Source organism: Trachemys scripta, chromosome 8, assembly GCF_013100865.1.
Source record: "Trachemys scripta elegans isolate TJP31775 chromosome 8, CAS_Tse_1.0, whole genome shotgun sequence".
Taxonomy (NCBI): Eukaryota; Metazoa; Chordata; order Testudines; family Emydidae; genus Trachemys; species Trachemys scripta.
Window position 1 is genome coordinate 41,608,750 of NC_048305.1, and position 19,001 is coordinate 41,627,750.

At 55.0% G+C, this 19,001-nt stretch overlaps 2 protein-coding genes across 8 annotated transcripts in view; one reads left to right on the plus strand and one right to left on the minus strand.

Moving 5' to 3' along the window:
- The window catches only part of NOS1AP (nitric oxide synthase 1 adaptor protein), a 186,585-nt gene that overhangs the window by 9,322 nt on the left and 158,262 nt on the right, over positions 1-19,001 (minus strand). For 4 of the 7 annotated variants that reach the window (XM_034778109.1, XM_034778106.1, XM_034778108.1 and 1 more), the window contains 2 exons: positions 18,345-18,510; positions 17,169-17,318 (listed from right to left, as the gene is read on the minus strand). In XM_034778109.1, coding sequence (XP_034634000.1) covers positions 17,169-17,318; positions 18,345-18,510 — 316 coding nt within the window. Of the gene's footprint in view, positions 1-12,559; positions 17,319-18,344; positions 18,511-19,001 lie in introns of those variants that run through there. The other 3 variants (XM_034778112.1, XM_034778107.1, XM_034778111.1) reach the window with 3 other exon arrangements.
- SPATA46 (spermatogenesis associated 46) lies at positions 3,630-6,464 on the plus strand. Its single transcript, XM_034778832.1, has 2 exons — positions 3,630-3,735; positions 5,941-6,464. Exons 1-2 carry the CDS (start codon positions 3,630-3,632, stop codon positions 6,462-6,464), a joined length of 630 nt encoding a protein of 209 aa, XP_034634723.1.

Here is a 19,001-nt window from a genome sequence, read left to right on the forward strand (position 1 = left end):
CCTCACCAATCTACTAGAATTCTTTGAGGAGGTCAACAAACACATGGACAAGGATGATCCAGTGGATCTAGTGAACTCAGACTTTCAGAAAACCTTTGACAAGGTCCCTCCCAAAGGCTTTTAAGCAAAATAAATGTATTAGAAAGAGAAAGCCTGAGACATGAGACCTGGTATAAAGGGCCTGGTATGAGGCCTAAGGCCTGAAGTAAAGTCAGGCCCTGATACTATAAAGCAAAGTTAGCAAGAGTCAGGCTATGAGCAAAAACCAGGCCCTGTTACAAGACATGCCTGCTTGTAGGTTCACTATCCGATACATGAACTTGACAAGAACAGGGCTAGTATTGCAAAAACTCCTAAGAAGTGCTGGGCACAGGAGGCACACATAAACACATTCCAGAAGGAAGGTGCCAGAACACCCTGATACCTAGTATGGTATAAACACACTCCCCGAAGATAATAGGGCCACACTGACCCCTCCTAAAGATAAGGTCAGCATGACAGTGTGATGGAGAGAGATGTTTTGATCAAACCAACAGATACAAGGTAAAGGATGATAACTAGCCACGTCAGAGGGGCAATATGTCACTGGTTTGTATCACTGTATGAAAGAGGAGTTGCTGACGGGGTGTCTTTGTTTGGCCGAGGTGGGAGAGGAAGGTTCAGCCACTCACTGAGCTGAGTCCATTGTGACAGGCATACGCGTGTTAGTGGCCCCATAGAGTCTGCCGGGCACTAGGACTGTGCTACGTTGGCAATAGATCTGTCTAAGTGCCTTCGCTACCGAACTAAGTCTGTGGTCTTCTTGGGCAGTTCGATCGAGGTCTGCTTGGCCAGCTACCTCAAGAGCTGGTGCAGCACACAGAGAGAACACACACGCAGCCAAGAACGGACAATGGTAAGAGGTCATGGGGTAAGTGGGAAGGTCTTCTTATGGATCAATAATTGCTTAAAAGATAGGAAACAAAGGGTAGAAATAAATGGTCAGTTTACAGAAAGGAGAGAGGTAAATAGCAGGGTCCCCCAAGGGTCTGTACTGGGACCTGTGCTGTTCATAAATGATCTAGAAAGGGGAGGGAACAGTGAGGTGACAAAGTTTGCAGATAATACAAAATTACTCAAGATAGTTCAGTCCGCAGCAGATTGCAAAGAGTTACAAAGGGATCTCACAAAATTGGGTGACTGGGCAACAAAATGGCAGATGTAATTCAAAGTTCATAAGTGCGAAGTAATCAGCACTGGAAAACATAATCCCAATTATACATACACAATGATGGATTCTAAATTAGCTGTTATCACTCAAGAAAAGTCTTGGAGTGGCGGATAATTCTTTGAAAATATCTGCTCAATGTTACTCCTGAGGGAATTCTGCACCAAAAAATAAAAAATTTCTGCGCACAATATTTTAAAATTCTTTCTGCATATTTTGTCAGAATAACACAATATAATCACACTATTTTCAATTATTTGCTGACAATTATTATTACCAAAATAATTGAAAATGATGTGATTATATTGTTATTGTTTTTCTGTGTTATTTTGACAATTAAAATATGCAGGACTTTGTAGAATTTTAAATGTTTTATTTTTCTGGCACACAATTCCCTCAAGAGTACTAGGGTTCTGTGTGGCGCAATCTGAGTGCGGGTAGCATGATGGGAGGTCTGGGTGCAGGGGGGAATCTGGATGCACAGGGGTTAGTGCATGGTTCTGGTGCAGGGGGAATGGAACTCTACAGGGGAGTCCAGGTGAAGGTGGTTAGGGCTTGGTGGGAGGTATGGGGGAGTGGGGCTTGTTAGGTTGGGGGGGTCAGGGTGCAGCTGGTTGGGGATCAGTGGGGTGAGGGTATGAGTGTGGGGGCTCCTGTAGCAGGGGGTGAGGCTCAGCAGAGTAGAGGTTTGGGGGGCTTGAAGGGGGGGGTTCTGGGTATGGGGGCTCCTGATGCAGGGGGGCTCAGTGTTAGAGGGCTCTGGGTGCATAGGTGAGGGGAGGGAGTAACTGTACAGGGAGCTGCTCCCCCTGTCCATCCAACCCCCCCTGCACCCAACCCCTCCATTGAGCCTCACCTCCCGCACCTGGAACCCACCCCACACCCAGACCCCCACTGAGGTGCAGAGCTTCCTGCAGCCAGGGGAAGTTTCTGGGGCTTGATCTGACCCAGCTGCGGCTGCTATGTGCAGGGAAGGGGGAGGGAATAGGATGGCACTGCTGTTCTCCTCCTGGCAGCAGATCTAGCTGTAAAGCTAAGAGCAATGCTGCATAGAAGTCTGACTTGCACTCCAGGCAGACCTCAGCCACGGGTGTCTAATTGCAGCGTAGCCATGCCCAGAGAGAGGTGTTTCTGAGACATGCTGCAGAAGCAGCTTTGGACCTGGTCCAAGGTGTCTGAAGCCCTTTGGCCTGTGACCCACACCTGTAAGTTCCTAGCAGAATCTGGTTCAGTCAGGCAACCGCTGAGCAGAGATCAACTCTCTCCCTGCAGCTCTCTCTACATGGCACAAATGCCCTAGGTGAGCTGTAAATAGGTTTAGTCCTAACTAGATAACAGCTGCGAGCTTTTTTAACCTATAGACGGCGCAATATAGCTTGCCCTAGGAATGTGCTTGGGCTGGGGAAAATACAGATGGTGAAAGTCAGAATGGCGAAGTGTGGGGGAAGGACACCCATTGCCATGGACCACCATGTGGCAAGCCTCATCATCACGACTGGCATCTCCTTAACTCTCCAGGCTGATACCATGGCCACCCAGGGGGCAGAGCCAGCTTTGCACAACTGGGGGTCTCAAGTCAGCCTTTGGTGGATGCAGCACTTGTACAAATCTGGCTGCTTAGCCAGGTGCCTACATAGGGACTTGGCAACCTAGCTATGGGCTCCCATTTTTGAAACTCTTGGCTGCAGTCTTTAGAGACAGACAACACAACGAGCACTCTTCCCATGGCGCAAACAGAACCTCCCTCAGTTTCCTGAGGGTTAGATTTAAACCAAGAGGGGGCGGGGGACTCACAAGCAGCTGGGAAAACAAGTAACAGCCATTTCAAATACCTCTTTATGATCAGGTGTTCGAAGCCGGAATGTCCTGCACCAGAGGCCGGCAGGTGGGCTTTGGAGAGAGTTGCTCCAGGATAATCCAAGTGCTTGAGTGCTAACAAACGGTCCAAGATGAAAGGGGCTGCAGGACCTAATGGCAAATGGCTGTACCTGTGCGGGAGTACTGGGTGCATGGGGCAGAGTGAACGCGAGTACTTTGGACACACGCAGTCAATGCGTGTGCCATGAGACTGGAACGTGCCTGTCTCCAGATGCAGTCACTGATATCTCAGGGCTGTGGCATGGTCCTTGCTAGGCCACTGTACGCACTAGCAAAGGCCTCAAGACTTACAGAGAGACGAGTCCCAGGAACAGCTGCTACATAACCTCTTTAAACCCATTCAAACACCCAGGCCAGACGCTCCCCACTCCTTTCCTCCAGAGCCACGCTGATCCCTCGCTGGAGCTGGGGGACCCACCTGGTGACTGTGAGGTCAGCTGGTGATGTCACAAAGCCAAGGCCCTGGGCAATCCAGCCAGAGGCTGTCCAGAGCCCCAGAAACTCTCCAGCCAGGACCTGCTCTCTGCACCCGTCTCAAGAGGGAATGGAGAACTTCTCCCTGCTGACGATCTCTGGGCCTCGTCTGCCCAGCTATGCCATGAAGAGCGTACGTGAGCTGCCATCCCCCAGGAGCACGCCCAGTCTGCCAGGTAACGGGGCCACAGTGAGAGCCCACAGCCAGCCCTCGCATGGCATGGAACAGAATGACGTTGCACTTCTCCAGCACCCTCACCACCTGCCCCAGGGCACTTTATAAGCAGCATCCCAGGACAGCCCATGAGGTGGAGGAGGGGTATGATCCCTGCTGTACTGGTGGGGAAACTGAAGCACACAGATGCTGATGTTTTCCAAAGTGTGCTCTGATTTTGGGTACTCATTGTTAGAGCCCTGGGGCCTGATTTGCAGTGGGTCTGAGCACTCACAGCTCCCACTGAGATCATGCGAGCTGTGGGCCCCCAGCACTTCTGGAATCAGGGGCCAGCTGTCCCAAACTGGGCATTCAAAACCAGAGGCCTCTCTTGAAAATTGTGGCCTAAGTGAGTTGGGCAAGGTCCCACAGTAAGTCAGTAGCAGAGGCCAGGAGATGAGCCAGCTCGTATCCCCGCCTTGGATCATACACGCCACCTTTCCTAGGCAAAACACAGCCAACCAGGCCAGGCCCAGGAAGTCAGGAAACCAGTGAGCTACTTCCAGCAGGGCTAGGCATTGGCAGGTGACCTTGGACAAGGCACTGTCCTGCTCTGGGCCTCATTTCCCTAGCTGTAAAATGGGGCAAGGGAAAATGCATGGGCCTGTCATTCATGTGCCCAGAGGCCTCGTGCAGGATCTCAGGCCTGGGCGGTCGCTGTTCAGACACAGAACCCCCCCCTTGCTCGTACGCTTTTCTGACCCACCACAGGCTTGTGCCTGAGCCAGTCCTCGATGCCTGTCACGCACCACCACTGCTTGGGATCAGCGCTGCCCTCTGAGCCTCCCAGCGTTGGGTGAATGGCCAGGACCTGCAGCTGGACAGCTCTGCCCCTGCCCTGCCCATGGCACATGCAGGGAGAGGAAAGGTCTGACCATTTCCCGGGGGGCCTGCACAATATGGCACCCCTGTTCCCCAGCCCTGGGGCCACAAACACTGAGCTCCAGTCAGACCCAGCTATCTCTTCCATTACACTACAGAGGCTCCCTACAGTGCTCAGCGAAGCAGAGCTGAGCAGTGGATGACTTGGGGCACAAAGTCACAGTGTGGCAGGATGTGCATTTCCCTTGGGGACAGGAAGGGGCTCCTTGTATCACACTGACCCAGCTTCCCCTCCAGGAGGGCACCAGCGTGGCTCTCCAAACGCTCCGGGAAGGGAACTGACTGCTGGAGACAAGCCCAGACCAGTTGTCGGCACCATAGGGTCCCCTCTCTGCTGCCATGCCCCACGCTACCCCTTTGTTTGGGGCCTCTCCGCCCCCCCGAGACACACACTTGGTGCCCCTTTGGTTCACTGGCTTTTCTCTGTGTATTTGTAACACAGGAATTTCCAAAACATTTCCTTGAGGGGCCCAGCCCTGGACAAGCAATGCCCCCTGCACCCATCCAGCGCCCCCTGGCACAGCACAACAGCAGCACGTGGTGGGGCCTTTTGTGTGCGCGCAAACTCGGACAGCCACTGTCTGTGTATCTATCTGTGCTCTCTGAGCGCCTGTGCCTGTGTCCCTCTGGACTCTGAGAGTGTGGGGGTGTTGGAGGAACCGGCAGGTGATGCCCATCCCTGGGACGCACAGAGCAAACCCCCGGAGATGCTGCCAGTTGCCAGGTATAAGGCTACAATTTAGTCACGGGTATTTTTAGTAAAAGTTCTGGACAGGTCACAGGCAGTAAACAAAAATTCACGGCCTGTGACCTGTCCGTGACCTTTACTATAAATACCTCTGACTAAATCCTAGCTGGGGGCCCTGGGCGCTGCTGCTCTGGGGAACCCTGGGGCCAGCCGCACTGGCCACTGCTTGGGCAGTCCCTGGGGCCAGCCACACCGGCCACCGCTCAGGCAGCCCCCGGGGCCAGCCACTGCTCGGGCCCACGGAGGTCGCGGAAAGTCACAGAATCCTCCACGACAGACTCTCAGCCTCACCCATGTGTGACAGATGTGGCTGCCAGCCCACGTTCACACAGTCTGGCCCAGCAGGAACCCTGTGATCGGGGCGGGGCAGGCGGGTCAGGAGCATCCCGGGATGAACACCGACCCAAGTGGTGCCCGAGGGGGAGGGAAGCTGCCAAGGGGAGGGGGAAGGGCAAGGTGAGCCCAGACCATGGCCTCCCTCCCCACAGCCTGCCCTCCACTGGGCCAGGGGCTCATTCCAGCCTCTTCTCTTGGCAGCTTCTGTCCCCAGCGACGGCCAGAGCAGCGAACCCTTAGGGTGCAACTGCACCATCTACCGGCCCTGGTTCTCCCCCTACAGCTACTTCGTGTGCATGGACGAGGTCAGCCAGCAGGAGGCCTGCAGCTTCCCGGACACGCTGGTGGCCAGCGCCAGGGACACCAGCCAGCCTGACGAGCTCCCGGAGAGCATCTGCTCCTCCTCCTGCTCCCTGGAGAAGGCTCGCCCCACTGAGGGCACCAGGAGAGCCAGCCCCGGCGTGGAGGCCAGGGACTGCATCAAATCCCAGGACATCCTCATGGCCTCCAAGTGGCAGCCGGCGCCACAGAATGGCTACAAGTGCGTGGCCTGCTGCCGCGTCTTCCCTACCCTGCACTCGCTCAAGACCCACGTCAAGTGTGGCTTCAAGGAGGGCTTTAGCTGCCAGGTGTATTACCACAGGCTCAAAGTGCTGTGGGAGAAGGAGTGCACGGCCCGGCCCAGCAACCGACCGGCCTTTGGCAGCTGTAAAACACCTAAGTGACCCAGCCCCCGGTGGACGCGCAGCCCCCAGCACATTCCGCCTGGGGGCAGTGCAGCGCTTTACACTCTCTACGGCAGAACCCGAATAAAGCAGATTATTAGGAGCAGGCAGCGTTTCTCTGTGGAGCACCCTGTGGCAGGGGCCCCTGTGGGCTAGACGCAGGGATACAGCAGCCCCAGCCCTCATCCTGGGACATAACTAGGCGAACCCCTGCCTTTCCCTGCTGGATCACAGCCTCCCCTCCCCAGCAGTGTGACCCCTAAGGAGTGAGTCCCTAGTCAGCCTCTGCCCCCCCAGTCCTCCACGGCCCCACAGTCCCCCATTCACCCTCCCAGCAGGCCCCCACTCTAGCATAATGACTCCTGCACACCCTGACCCTGACCCAGCATCCCAGGCCCCACTCCAAGGGATCTGTCTGCACCTAGTTTTGTTATGGTGAAAAGGCCTGTTCCCCTGTCACTCTGCGCTGATCAGAGCCCAGGCGTAGATCCCCACATATCCCCCAGCCAACAACTCTTCAGGAGTGGGTCCGAGAAGCTATTTCTCAACAGCTCAGGTGCCTGCTTCTTGGGGCTGCTTGTTCCAGACCCCCTGGGAGAGAGACCACTCTTATCAGCCTTCACTATCGCCCAGCAGCCCGGGCAGGAAGTGCCAACAGCTGAGCCGCTGCGTGCTGGTGACCGATCCCACGGGACCTGTTTGAGGGAGGCGTGTGTCCCCAGAACTAGTCCAGTGTGGGAGGGGCATTTCCGAAAACCAGGCAGCGACTCTGAAGGACCCTTACATCGAACGTGAGGGAATGGATGTCTTTAGCCAAAGTCTGGGCTGCTTCCCAAACACGAGAGTAAAGAGCCTTCCCCCAGAGGTTCCTCGGAACAAGCGAGGGCAGGCAACGCCAGGCTAGTTGAAAGGAAGGGTCAAGACGTTATTCAAGCCACGCCAGGATCCGTCGGCGGGTGGGAAGTGGGGATGGGTTGGTTTGGAGAGTAGAGGGGTGAGATCCTGCAGGGGCTCCAGGCAGCAGCCTCTCTGTGCACCGTCCCAACTGCTGCCCAGTCTCAGACTGGCCTGGCTTTCCGGGGAGAGCTGTGGAGCCCTGGGAAGGGTGTGGGTCTGAGATGCACGGGGAGCACGAGGGAGGCTGCTGCTTTCATTCCTCACTCCTGCAATCTGGATTCCCAGTAACTGATGACTGGGATGGCTCTAAAGCCCACTCCCTGTCTGAGCTGTCTAGGCTGGTGGGGAGCAGGGAGAAGACGGCCTGGCACCTTTCCACAGTGCACTCACACTTTGGCTTTGGAAACAAAAAAATCATCGTTTTATAAGAAGTCATCTTTTTCTGTGTCATTTTACAGGCCCTGAGAGAAGTTGTTCTCCAGGACTGGGGTTGCCCTGTACTGGGGACTTGGGGATCCGGCTTGGGGATGGGCAGGATGGTACTGGAGGGCTGGCTGTGAGACACACAGACAAGCAGCAGCAGTATATTCCCATCCACCAGGTACGGCGCTTTGGTAACAAAGGCAGGGCATGAAGTGAACACAATGGGAGGTCCCAGCTGGATCTCCCATTTGCTGAGGTCAGCTTCTCAGCCATTGCGGTTTGCAGTCACCCATGTGACGGCAGTAACGGGTCAGACGGGGCCTGTTCTGTATTGCTCTAGACACCAGCCAGCTGCTGCGTAGGATTGAACGGCTGCGGCCCTGGCTGAACAGTGACAACGAGCAGCTTAGCAGGCCCCCAGCATTGATTGGGAAGCTCTGCCAGGGTGACGGCCACCATCCTGGCCAGCCCCCCCCCAGGAACTAAATGGTACACATCTATAGAGCCCAAGGCCAGAAGGGACCATCGTGATTTTCTAGTCTGACCTCCTGTAGGACGCAGGCCAGAGACCAGCCCACAATAATTCCCAGAGAAGATCTGTTAGAAGAATACCCAGTCTTGATTTAAAAATCGTCAGGGATGGAGAATCTCCCATGGCCCCCAGTAATTTGTTCCAGTGGTTAATGACTCTCACTGTTCAAAATTTACATCTTATTCCCAGTCTGAATTTATCTAGTTTCAGCTTTCAGCCATTTGGTCATGTTGGATGTTCCTCTGCCAGACTGAAGAGCTCATTAACAAACATTTGTTCCCCATGTTGATACATATAGACAGTGAGAAAGTCATCCCTTAACTACCTCTTGGTTAAGCTAAATAGATTGAGCTCCTTGAGTTTATCACTATAAAGCTGGTTTTCTAATCCTTCAGTCAGTCTTGTGGCTCTGCTCGGAACCCTTCCCAACTTATCAACATCCTTCATGAACTGTGGGCACCAGACCTGGACACAGGATTCCAGCAGAGGTCGCAGCAGTGCCAGATAGAGAGGTACAATAATCTCTCTCAAGATTCCCCTGTTTCTGCATCCCAGGATCACCTTAGTCTTTTTGGCCACAGCATTGCACTGGGAGCTCATGTGCAGCTGATTATCCACCCTGACCCCCAAGTCTTTTTCAAAGTCCCTACTTCCCAGGGTAGAGTCCCCCAGCCTGTAAATATGGCCTACATGCTTTGTTTCCAGATGTACACATTTAGCTATATTAAAATGCATATTGTTTGCTTGCGCCCAGGTTACGAAGTGATCCAGATTGCTTTGTACCAGTGACCCGTCCTCTTCACTATTTACCACCCTGCCCCTCCCAATTTTTGTTCCATCTGCAAACTTTATCAGTGATGATTTTATGTTTACTTCCAGGTCACTAATGAATATGTTAAACAGTGTACGGCCAAGAACTGATTCCTGCAGGACACCACTAGAAACACTCCGATCAGTGATGATTCCGTTTGATACGTTTTGAGACCCATCAGTTAGCCATCCACTTAAAGTGTGACATGTTCATTTTATATCTTTGTAGTTTTTTAACCACACTTTTGTGCAGTTCCAAGACACATCACAGAAGTCTAAATCTCTTACATCAACACTATTACCTTCATTAACCAGACCTGTCATCTCATCCAAGAACGATAAAGCTACTTTGACACCATCTATTTTCCATAAACCCATGTTGACAGGCATTAATTAAATGACCCTCCGTTATTAATTGAGTCCCATATCAATGACTCTATTATCTTATCCAAGGTCTACGTCAGACTGACAGGCCTGTAACGACCCAGGTCACCCCATTTACCCTTTTTAAATATAGGCACAACATTAGACTTTCATAAGCAGCTGCAGCTCCCTAGCTGGGGCTCTGTCAGGCTCCCAGCCTCTGCGATTGGCACAGAGAGGGATGTGTGGGTCACCCCACTGAACAGTGAGAGCACGAGCACCAGTCTGCACAAGGGTCAGCACGGAGCCCCGCGAGCTGTCGGACTGTGCCTGGCCCGATGGGGCAGTGCCAGTGTAGAGCGGTACTCACGGCAATCTATACTCAACCCAGCTCTCTCAGCAAAGATGAGGACATCATGTTGGGATGCTGCCTGCTCTCCCCTCACCATGCTGGGACACTAACCCCTTGACCCTCCCAAACAGGTTAGTGTCTGTTCAGCAGACTGGGCTCTTCATATTGCCAGTGGCTGAAGGCACTGGGTCAAGCCTGCTCTCCCAAGTGTCTGCTGGGAGACGTGCCTTTTGCTGCTCTCTGGGGACAAGTTTCACTGCCTGGAAAGCATAGGGCTGGAACTAGAGGTGCTGCCATGCCCCCTGGCTTAAAGTGGTTTCCATCAGATACAGGGTTTACAGTTTGGTTCAATAGCTCTCAGCACTCCCATTACACACATTGCTCCAGCCCCCTGCTGGAAAGCTCCGTTCCCAAGTGGGATGGCTGCTGGGGTATAACTGGTTTCCCTGCTTTGGGCCCCGAAGTTTGGGAGGTGGAAGGAGTGATCCAGAGACAGTGAGAGAAAGAAGAGACGACAGAAAGCCTTGAGAAATTGAAAGATTTATTTAGCAAAAGCCAATAGACAAACACCATCCAGGGGTTAAGTGCACTTACATTGACAGACTGGCTTCCCAGATAGACTGAATACACAGTTAGTAACACAACAGTTGTAGGAAAGGAAAGGACAAAAAATAGATCTATCTCTATCCCCAGCCAAGACCCACCACCACAGTGTGAGGCTGGAGAGGAGGTTCCTGGGCAGCGTGGAGTTGGGAGGAGGAGAATTTACAGCTGTACAGTTCCAGGGCCCAGGGCACAGCAGAAGGCTGGAAAGAGTTGCAGCCCAGCTCTGGGACACCTGTGAGATGCATGCTGGGGCCTTCCAGCAATGCCCCTTCACATTGCTTCACGCCACTGGCTACCGGCCTTTCAAAGGCCCCCAAGAGAAGGGGCTGCTCTCAGAACCAGCAGCAGCCACCACCCTGTCCCTACCCCCATCCTGAGCGGGAGCAGACCAGAGTGATGAGAAAAAGGATCACTCATGCATCAGACGAAGTGAGTATTCACCCACGAAAGGTCATGCTCCAATATGTCTGTTAGTCTATAAGGTGTCACAGGACTCTTTGCTGCTTTTATAGATCCACACTAACACGGCTACCCCTCTGATGCTTGAGAAAAAGGATGAGTTGGAAGCAGGCCAAGTAAGCCAGCTGCCTGCCTGCCTGAAGGCACCTAGTCCCTGAGGGGGTGTCCCAGTGCCATGACTCCCAAGAGTGACTCCCAGGGGCACAGGACTCTCACTAGGACTCCTGATCCCTCTGGGTCAGCTGTTCCTGCTCCTACCTGAGCTGTGCAGAGCAGGTCTGGGGCAAGGAGAGGAGAGGGTGTGACGTTATTGACATAAACTGGGACCATATAGATCATTGTTGCAACCAAGGTCCTGTAGTGGCACCCAAATCTTGTATAAAGGGGGTCAAATGGGGTGTCTAGGACAAGGTTATGGTTTACTGGTTATGATTATGCTGTCTATATGTGTGTATCAGTTTTGTAGTCGAAGTTATGAATATTGGCTCTATACTGTCTGTATGGCAAACTTATGCTATGCTTCTGGGTGACATCCCAGACAAGCTGAGATTAGCTCTGCCTAGCCTGCTTGATGGCCCATTAAGGACCATCAGCTATACAATGGACCCATTGAGAGAAGGCAGATACGCCTTGTACCTCAGCAAAGTATGCAGGGACTGGCCCATGTGACTCCAGACTCCATTTTGCTGTAATTTTCCACAGTAAGAACAAAGAGGTGATCTTACACCTGGAAAAGACTATATAAGGCTGATGCCTGATCTCCATCTGGTCTTCAATCCTGCTTCTTACCTCTGGAGGAACTTTGCTACAAACTGAAGCTCTGAACAAAGGACTGAGGACCCATCCCAGCGGGGGATGTATTCCAGAGACTTGATTTGAACCTGCAGTTTATTCCATCGCTGCTGCAAGCCTGAACCAAGAACTTTGCCATTACTGTATGTAATTGATTCCATTTAACCAATTCTAACTCTCATCTCTATCTTTTTCCTTTTATGAATAAACCTTTAGATTTTAGATTCTAAAGGATTGGCAACAGCGTGATTTGTGGGTAAGATCTGATTTGTATATTGACCTGGGTCTGGGGCTTGGTCCTTTGGGATCAGGAGAACCTTTTTCTTTTACTGGGGTATTGGTTTTTATAACCATTTGTCCCCATAACGTGTGGCACTGGTGGTAATACTGGGAAACTGGAGTGTCTAAGGAGATTGCTTGTGAGACTTGCGGTTAGCCAGTGGGATGAGACCGAAGTCTTAGTCTGGCTGGTTTGGTTTGCCTTAGAGGTGGAAAAACCCCAGCCTTGGGCTGTAACTGCCCTATTTTAGCAATTTGTCCTGAGTTGGCGCTCTCAGTTGGGTTCCGCCAGAACCGCATTGTCACAGAGGGGAACAGGACTGGTCCTGCCACAAGCAACAGGGAGGGTGAGAGCCTCACAATAATGTCCTTCCTTCCTTCCTCCCTCCCACTGCCCTGCTCTCTGCCCCTCCCTCATGTGTCAGCCAGCCAGACCCTGACTCCTGCCTATTGCATCTGGCCCTGCCGCTCATTCTCCTGCCCTCACTGCATTAACTCTCTCACATGCCAAGTCCCCTCTCCAGCCCCTCCAAAGGTCCCAGGGAGTCCCCTCAGCCCCCTCCCCCATCCCGCTGCCATCCTTACCCTTATCCCCCTGCACTCTCATCTCTCTCTTCTTCCCTTTCCCAGCTGCATCCTGCCCCCCATCCTATCTCCTACCTGTGCAACAGGCCTAGGCAGGCTGCTGGTGTTCCCATCCCTTCCCACCTGAAGTTCTGCCTGGTCAACCTCCCACCCCCTCTGCCAGTGCCCACCTGCCCCTTCCAGGCCTGCAGGGGACGGGTGCAAGCTCACCCCACCCATCAGGCCAGATCAGCCTCTTGCCCGGCAGCCCAACAGCCCAACTGAGCTCTGAGCAGGACCACACCAGCCATTGCAGCTCCCCAGTCCCTCACAAGCCCATCTGGCCAGGAGGCCCTCCTCCCCACTGCCCTGCCTGTCTGAATGACAGCACCTGGCCCAATCCCAGCCCTGGCGAGAGGAGGGGACATTGGTGGGAAGACCCAGCCATTGCCACCACCTCTCCCTCCATCCAGTGGGTCAAATCAGCCCCAGCCAGGGCGCTCCTGGACACCTCGCTGCAGCTCGACACACCAACATCAGCTAAATGCCCCTCTCACCTAGGGCTGCCCCCAGCTCCACAGACACCAGCTGATGACCGTGGTCCAGGCCCCCGTGCCTGCATTGCAGTTAGGGTGGACTGCAGCCCCCACCTGCTGGGAGCCCATCAGCCCAGTGCCCCTCACTGTGCTGACCCCACAGAACAGCAGCTCACAGGCCTGGTCTCAGGGGCTTCTACACTCCCTGCGCCAGAGATAATGGCTCTTACAGCCAGGGGCCCCGCTCAGTTAGAGTTCCCCAAAGGTGCCACCGGATGCTGCCCGTGGCAGGTGATGCTGGGGGCGGGCTCAGGAGGAGCAGGCAGAAGGTGCAGGCAAAAAGGAAGAGAGATCAGACGAGCAGTGGGAGCGGCGGGGGAAGAGAGAGGAAGAATCCATTCCCCAGCCTCCTGAGTTCTGAACGTGGGCAGCTGACCAGACTGCAGAAACCTGCATGATTTATCACAGATTTTCATTGAGCACTTGGAAGAAGAATCTTTGGAGATTTTGGCTCCATCTGTCCTGGTGGTGAAACAAGTCTAAAAGTCCAGTTAGATCTACTCCAATAGAGCCAGAACCACCCTCAGGAAACCTCAACATGACTGGTGCCTTTCCTTAGGTCCTGCCTTCCACCCCTCAGTGCAGCTCTCACTGTTGGCTGTAAGACACAGCACATGTTGGGCACAGAGATGGGCAGAATGGCCCTTAGCCAAGGGCTCCTCCAGCCAGCCAGTAGCTAGTGGGTGAGCTGATCGACAGTGTTATGGTGACGCGTCAGTCCCTGGGAGTGGAGGGAAGTGTTCACAGCTGCCCTTGAGAGAGCTGTAAGTGAACCTGGAGTGCTGGGGACACGCTGTCCCGTGGCCTTGCCCTGGGGTTGCATGCTCTGGATTTCGCACTGCACGCGCCAGGTAACTCAGACAGAACAAGCACAGCTGATGCGCATGTCGAGCCTGGGCTTTCTGCAGAGGCAGCCAGGAGAGGGGGGCCCCGCAGGCAATGCCTGGGGCCCAGTGTGGGTGAGGCAAGGCAAGGTGGGGCCAGGAGGGGCAAGGATGTAGCAGCCTTTGCTTCCCATCACCGTGCTGCTCTTCTGGAGCCCTGCTCTCCTGCTCTAGCCCATCTCTGCTCGGAGCCTGGAGAATCTTCCTAGCCAGTCTAGGGTTCCCATCCTGTCTCCATTCCACTCCTCAAGCCCTGCCCTCACTCCCCCACTCCACTGCTCCCTTCATGTCTAGCACCTCTGCACTCACCACCCCCCACTTCCCGTGTCACTGCCACACACGCCTGGAACCCACCAGCTACTGCCCCGTGAACTCACCACTCACCCTCCCGCAGATAGACCCAGGTCCCCTGCTCACTGTGCTCTCCCTATTAGTGGCTCCAGAGAGAAGCTGCTCTCCAGCCAGCTCTGAACTCCGAAGGCTCGCAGGACTCCGGGGATGGTCAGGAGGCCCAGCGGGGAAGGTTGCACATGGCCCTGCCCTAGTGTCAGTGCTAATGGCATCACAGCGAATCGTCAGGGGAAAGCTGAGAGCAGGCAGCGACTGGAGGTAGCTCCAAGCCCCAGAGAGGGGTCAGGGGAAAGAGGGGGTGGTTAAACAATTTTAGATCAGTGAATACAGATCTGTGGGTAGGCACTGCTGGAGTCCCTCATCCAACCCATTTGCTTGCCTTTGGAGCCCTAGTCTACCCGCTTTTGTCAATTTCCTATCTTTTCAGTCTGCCACCTCTTGAGGGCATAGCCAATGCAGCCACGACAGGGCCAGATCCTGTCCGGGGCCCTGGGTGCTACAGCAAGACAATCCATCCTAACGAACTTGCTCCCGTCTGCTTTCTGAAATCGCCAATCTTTACTGAGTCACCTACAGGCACTTTCAGCCTTCGCGCCCTCCGAGCAAAGCCTTTTCCCTGAGAATCTGCTCTGTCCCTCCAATCAAATGTTAACACAGCCTCATGGGGACAGCAAACAAACACTCCCATGACAGCAAGGCCCATCAGTACAGTCTTCTCCGCAGCATTGACCCAGCCAGGCTGCACAGCCTGGAGAACTTACCAGACAGCTTGAGAGCAAACAGGAGGAAGTGGCGCCTATCTGCTAGGGAGCCAGAGCAGCCAATCTGCCCAAAATGTGAAGCAAAAGCCCTGGGACTTTGCCCCGCCAAGATAGTGGGGGGTACACGCCACTGAAGAGTTCGGCTCCCTGAACTTGTGGAATTTCCTGACTTCATCACTGCATTAACATCAGCTTTGGCATTTCATTTCCCTGGATTTACTTAAGGAAAAAGAAAATACGAAGAGGCCAGTGCTGCTGAGCTGCTCTGCTGCTGGGATCTCCTGCTGCCGCCCCGCTCTCACTGCACACCCCTAGGGAGCTGGGGACAAGGAAAGAGTGTGCTGGCAGATGACACAATACTGAGGTTAGTCAAGACTAGGAAGGCCAGCAAGCTGAGTGAGGAGAATGGCTGGAGTGACTGCAGGGGAAAGTGTCTCGACAAGAACATGGTAATGCCTGATCTGTGATTCCTTCACACCGGGGGGCTGAAATGGATCTGAATGGCTCAGGTTCGACCCGGGCATGACTGGAACAGCGAGTGTGCCAGCTCGTCACTCAGCAGCGTGCAGAACAGCTGCACAAGACTGGGATGGAGACCAACTCCAAAACCGGTGCCATGGAGAGCAAGGCTGGCACCTGCCTGGGAGACTTGGGTTCAATTCCCTGTGCTGCACAGACTTGAGCTCTGTGCCTCAGTGCCCATCTGTCCAGCAGGCAATAGCCCTGCCTTGCCTCCCAGGGGTGTGTGGGCATGAATACAGTGCCGGCTGGGAGATGCTCCATTGCCACCGGCCGTGTGGGGAGTTCAGAGAGCTAGGATCTGTTATACAGATATGGGGCATTCCCTGACCTGCAACAGTAAGGTCAGGTCTGGTTCCCCAGGAATCGAAGGAGGCTCAGAAGCAAGTGCCCACAATGCCGAGAGGCTCCATCTGAGGACGGGGAGTTTCAAGGACTGGGTGGTCTCTCACTGAAATCTATAGCTCGACTCCACTGGGAGCAGAGTTACCCGTACGCTGAGCTCCTGTGACCATTCCCCCTGACTCTGCTCTGTTTGGAGATGGGATGAATAGGAGGGGACATGACAGGGCCATGTCAAAGACTGAATGGGATAAGAAAGCGGGTGGGAGCTCTGTCTCAGTGAGAACCAGGGGAGGTACACTGATGATAAAAGGCAACGAATCTAATGCTGATCAAGGGAAATTCTTCATTTTTACTCAGAATGGACAATGAGCCTGTGGAACTCCTTGCTACAGGATGTTATGGGTCCAAGAGCTTGGTAGGATTCAGAAAAGGGTTATAGATTTTATGGCTAACGAAAATATCCCCAGTTCCATTACAGAGGACAAAGCTGTGCCATGGATGTACAGCCACACATCGCTGGCCATAGCCTATGGAGTCTGGTCAGAGCAGAAGCTGGCACACCAGGCTGGCAGAGCCTTGGGGCAGCGCGGTGAGGGACCTGCGGACGTGACTGCACATCGTAGGAGGGTATGTGCCTGTGCCTGCTCCTGTGTGCTCTGTGGCTGTGCTGGGTGGGTGCTCACTCAATCTCCTCTCTCTCTCACAGCAAGGCCAGGACATGCACTTACAGCTCTGAGAGCCTGCTGGGATGGTGTGGGCTGCAGGAAGCGCAGCCCTGACTTTGTCCTGCCACAGGGGCAGAGAGGGAGCTTTTACTGCCTACCCAGGCCTAAAGCACTGAACTGAGCCCTGGCCTCCAGCAGCTGCTTCCTTCCCCAGGACTATCTCCTCCTTGTCTCGGTCTAGAGACAGCCACCCTCCTACACAGCGATCTCATCGTCCAGGCTGTCCCCCAAGCCCTGTGTGTGCCGCACGTTGAGCAGACGCGGTGGCTCCTCCTGGGCCCACGAGTCACGCTCCTCGCTCTCGTCCGTATTGGACTCGTACTCCGAGGCAATGCCCGACTCACGGAACTTGATGAGCTCCAGGCTGCCCAGGAGTGGCTCTGACGGTGACGCAGCGCCTGGGGGGAAGCGGAAGTACTCCAGCTTCACCAAGCAGTCACTCCTACCTATGGGGCTGCTCAGGGCATGGGTGGAGTCAGGGCCAGGGCCCAGCAGCGGCAGGTGAAGGTCCTCAGGCTTCGGGGTGGTGGGGTCGCACAGCACCGGCAGGGCATTGCAGCGGTAGGTGATCTCCAGCAGACTGTCCTGGGAGCCTACTGGAAAAGAGAAGGGCAGTCGGAGCGGGCATGGCCTAGGGCATCACTGACCCCTCACATGGGCTGGCAGACAGCCAATAGGCACACAGACCTGCTCTAGATCTCAACCCAGGGCCAAGAGCCCCATTGCCCACCCTGATCGTGGTGCTTTTCACATGGGGAACTGAAGCCGATGGAGGGTGGAGGGGTAGGTGGGGATCTAGCTGAACGAACAGCAACAGGGAAAAGCATGGACAGCCCCCAAAGATAACCCCCCCCCCCCCCCCCCCCCCCACGCACCTCCCCCCAACATGTGTACATGGCCCTGCCCCAATAACACCCAGCCCCCACACACACACCACACACCCGCACCCCCAACATGTGTACATGGCCCAGCCCCAATAACACCCAGCCCCCGCACTCCCACCACACACAATCACCCTCCACACTACTAACTTGTGCACACGGCCCTGTCCCAATAACACCCAGCCCCTGCACCCACGTGCGCACACAGCTTTCCCTGCAGAGCTGAGGGAAGTACATGCAGGGACTCTCCCCACAGGGTGCCCATTATAAATTCTCTCTCCCTGGGCATCCTGGTGCTGGGACCAGGAGACATGGGGCAGTCTCTTGCATGCCACAAACCCTGGGGTGCAAAGCGGTGGGGCTGTCTAGTCGGTGTGGGTCTCACCCCCCACCCCACAAGGAGATGTGGTCACTGCAGGCCTGAGTCAGGCAGTCAGTCGGGGCACTGACCCCTGGGAACCGGGCTGAGATGTATGCATGGCACGCCCACCCTGGCCATGGGCTGTGCTCAGCCTGGGCTGCTGGGCACGGCTCTGTGGCGACCCCTCCCACTGGCGTTCATGGGAATCCCCTCTCCAGGGAGTGCTGGGGCCCATGGCACAGGCACACCACCGGAGCGGGGGAGAATGGGAAGGGATAGGGAGTCCCTTGTGCCCTGGTGGATCAGCACAGGGCCCAGCAGCAAACACCTCCATGCTGTGCTCCTGGGTCCCTGTGCAAGGCTGGGGAATGAACTCTTACTGGTATTGCTTCCTGACAGCTTCAGCTCCAGCTCCTGCACCTGCCTGACCAGCAGCGAGATGTGCTGGAGCATGTCCTTGTTCTGCAGCAGGAGCTGGTGCACGCGCGCCTGGGCCTCCAGCCGAGCTGCTGCCTCTGCAGCCAGCTGGTCCTTCAGCAAGTGAACCTGCCGAACAGATACGGAGACACAGCGAGTGGGTGCGTGCCAGGACAGGCTGCCTGCCCCAAGCCAGGGGTCTGAGCCCGGAGCTCCAGGCTAGAGTGAGATTCATGCACCCCGCCCGCAGCCCCAGCCTCCAGTGCCTCCAGTCAGACGCCCATTCCCTTAGCAACCTGTTCTCTCAGCCAGGCACAGGGGTGGCTGTCTGCAGAGCGGGAGCTCAGGCCCAGCCCAGAGAGACTCTCCCCTGGGAGCCATCCCTAGTGATGGGAGCTGCTGCCCTGGGCTGGGTATGTCGCCAGCTGCTCTGCTCTGGGGCAGCAAGCAGGAGAAAGAGGAAGAGATTTATACTGGTCTGTGGAAGTCCTGGACCCACAAAGCCCTTCCAGACTTTCCCCAGAGTGCTGGTAAGTCCGTTCCCCAGTCCAGTCCCACAGGAACCCCACAGCCACAGGGCAGCACGGGACAGGGGGCATGCTAGTATCTGTCCCCTGTCC